Genomic DNA, 3,131 nt, shown 5'->3' on the forward strand with positions numbered 1-3,131 from the left:
TATATATATATATATGTATTTATAAACACCACACACTAGAGATTCCAAGTACCCTGGAGATTGTCAAGAACAGTGCACATTTAGAAGCGGGTTAGAAGCCATTTTTGATACTTAGAGGTACTGCAAGAGGTAGCTAGTTGCAGAGTTGCAACATATCCTGTGTCACACTGTTTTAATATACAGCCAAACATTACCTGTATTCAATGAAAAGCTAAGCCAGAGCTTAAAGTTTACATACATCTTTCATTCCATGATTAAAAAGCTTCTGTTTCAATAGAAAGTCACATTTGCTCATGTAGAATGAGCTGAAAGAGGTTCAGCTTCATTTCAGTTTGCGTGAACATATGTGGCAGAGAGTAAGTCTAGTAAGAGACCTGAAGAGTCCACTGTTGGCATTTGGAGTCTCTGCTGTGCAAATCTTCCAGTGCTTAAGTCCTATCAAAACCTTGCATCAACGCTGTTGTCTGTGCTACGCTTTGAAATACCAGATAGACAAGTGATAAGTGTCACACAGCCAGTTCCCAATATTCGAGTGGCTTGAAAATTAGTTTCTGAAGCTGTCAGCTTTTCAAGGTGTAATGTGCTGCTCTTTGTTGTTCAAGAACAAAGTGAAGATGAACGATTGATCCTTGTTTTACTTTTTCATGCTGAAGTTTTGTGGGTTTGTTTTGTTGTTCTGGTTTTTTGGTTGTTTTTTTTGTTGTGTTGTTTTTTGTTTTTTAACTCTACTATATTCAAGATGAGGACTGTTTTTGAAAACCCTATGCTTTTCCACAGTGTACCTTAATTCTGTAAGCTTCAAGAGTGAATATTGAGAGCTGAAGTGATTAAGCTGAACTTGTTTATGCTTCTTTATGCGGCTGGCAAGGAAATTCATGTCATGCAAGGCTTCATCTTACCGTGTTACTATATACACACACTTATTGACAACATGCATTGGACTCAAATTTTATACACGCAGGCCCTGGCACAGTAGTACAACACCTAAAACCACGTTTAGTGTCTGAAATACTAATGCTTGCAGGGTTATTCATAGACTAACAGATACTTTAGCACCTCCTACACACAAATGCCAAAATCTTCAGGAGGCGTAACTGTATAGAAGATTCAACTGAAAATATTTCTAAGCTTTTTTTTTTTTTTAATTAAAAAGTGTACCAAGGATTAGTGCTTTGATCCAGAATGGAAAAAATAAAAAACATTCCCCAAATCTCAGCCTATGTCATTTGTGAAGGCAGAAGAGACTGGACCGAAACACCTCCTGGTAGCAAATAGTGTAGTAAAAGTAAAGAGACAAAAAACAGCTGTAGCAGTTCAAAACTCATCTAGCTCAGCATCTTAGATCTGACAGTAGCTGTAACAAGATGCCAACAGGAAAGTGTAAGAATAGGGTAAGCATATTTTGTTACTTTCCTAGTACAGTCTCCAATACTGCAGCTATCTATGACTCGGACATCCTCAGAAAAGCTTAGGACAAAGGAAAATGGAAAGGAAACACCTTCCTGGAAAAGGAGGATATAAGTATAGCAGAGCATACATTTAACACCTACCTCCCCACTTCAAATAAATCACATTTATTACAGCTTTGCTTCATATTTACTTAACATACACCTTGGAAGCTGTAGCTGTAGCTAATGCCATAGTTAAAATAACATTCCACATCTACTTACACTGCATCACGGGAGGCACCATGCAAAAGCAGCAGCTCAACAATGCTCACATGCCCATTCTTGGCAGCATCATGAAGCGGCGAGTCGTTCTGATACCCCGTAGTATTCACTAACGCCTTGTATTGTAGCAACAGCTCCACCACTTCTTTGTGCCCATGATTACATGCCTCGTGCTAGTTGCGTAAATCCATAAGAGAGGAAACTCAAGTGAAACAGAATTCAGAGGAAGGACTTCTGTCACACCAGTTACCACATTCATTTTCAAACACCTCTCAGTAGATGGTCAGGGAAGACGACGCAAGGATACTGCATTACATTCCTGACATGAATTAACCTTGGAACCTTGCACTAATAAAAAGCACAGAGAAGAACTGAACAAAGGCCAACTGTGTGCAAATTAGACTACAGGGAACAAAGCCTCCCAGATTACAGACTCTGTCAAGAATATTCTTCAGGAGAGGAAGAAGTCATGGTTGAAAAGAACGTTTTGTTTATTTTCTGTAATTCAAGTGAGCAATTTTTTCATTCAACTACTTTATATATTTCCAAAACGGTAAAAAACACTGAGGACATTAAGAACTCATAAAATATACACATTGTCTGCAATTGATCGTTTTCTAGTTATCATAGTTGTATTTTCTGCATTTGCAGAATCACAGGCTGAGAGATTTCTTGGCATGCCCTACCCCAGCAAAGGAGAGTTGGATTTGGGCAGGTCAGTAGATGCTAATAAATTATTTTAAACTTGTTTATCATCACTTTTTCACTTTGCATAATTCTTTGTCACCTCAATGCGTGTAAAGGGAACAAAAACATGGGAGAGGAAAGGAGGGATGAAATAAAATCTGACTAGAAGACAGATGACAGAAAAAAAGTCTTCAACACTCACCAGTGGTGTCCAGCCAGCATTATCTTTGACATTGGGATCTGCCCCATTTTTCAGCAGCTGTTCAACAGCTGCTAAGTCACCCTACATAGGAAAAAAACCATAGTTATTAAAAAGTAATGAAGAAGATACATGAAGACAACAAAAATTTAAGAGATGCAGAATTATAAGTTTAGCTGCAATTAAAATGTAGTGATACAAGTCTTCCGTTTAGATATTGTCAGGACAACAAAAACTCAGCTGGTTTGGAGACCACGGTTTATCATTACTGTTCATTTAGAAGCACCCACACATTTTACACAAATATGTATTTTCAGATAAAAATGATGCACATTAACAGACAACTCAGAATAAATGGACAAGTTTGTGCTGATTGCAATCTGTCCACTAGAGTCAACTGCAATGATTAAAATCAGGAACCTTTATTCAGAATTTTCTTGTCCTTCAGACTGGATTTTTTTCAAACTAATCTAAATAACTGGCTAGAAACATGCATAGGTGAAATAGATTAATAAGCCTGACAAGCTTCTATAAATTGTTTTTCCACAAGTGAAAAGGGAAAGGGAAGGGGAAAG

At 37.7% G+C, this 3,131-nt stretch overlaps 1 protein-coding gene across 1 annotated transcript in view; it reads right to left on the reverse strand.

Moving 5' to 3' along the window:
• Positions 1–1,666: 1,666 nt before the first annotated feature.
• The window catches only part of LOC104078413 (BRCA1-associated RING domain protein 1-like), a gene marked incomplete at its 5' end in the record, with an annotated part of 17,861 nt that continues 16,396 nt past the window's right edge, over positions 1,667–3,131 (reverse strand). The window contains 2 exon segments of the mRNA XM_009580053.1: positions 1,667–1,843; positions 2,560–2,640. Of these exon segments, the coding sequence (XP_009578348.1) occupies positions 1,667–1,843; positions 2,560–2,640 (258 nt within the window).

This window comes from Fulmarus glacialis, unplaced genomic scaffold (assembly GCF_000690835.1).
Source record: "Fulmarus glacialis isolate BGI_N327 unplaced genomic scaffold, ASM69083v1 scaffold1886, whole genome shotgun sequence".
NCBI lineage: Eukaryota > Metazoa > Chordata > Aves > Procellariiformes > Procellariidae > Fulmarus > Fulmarus glacialis.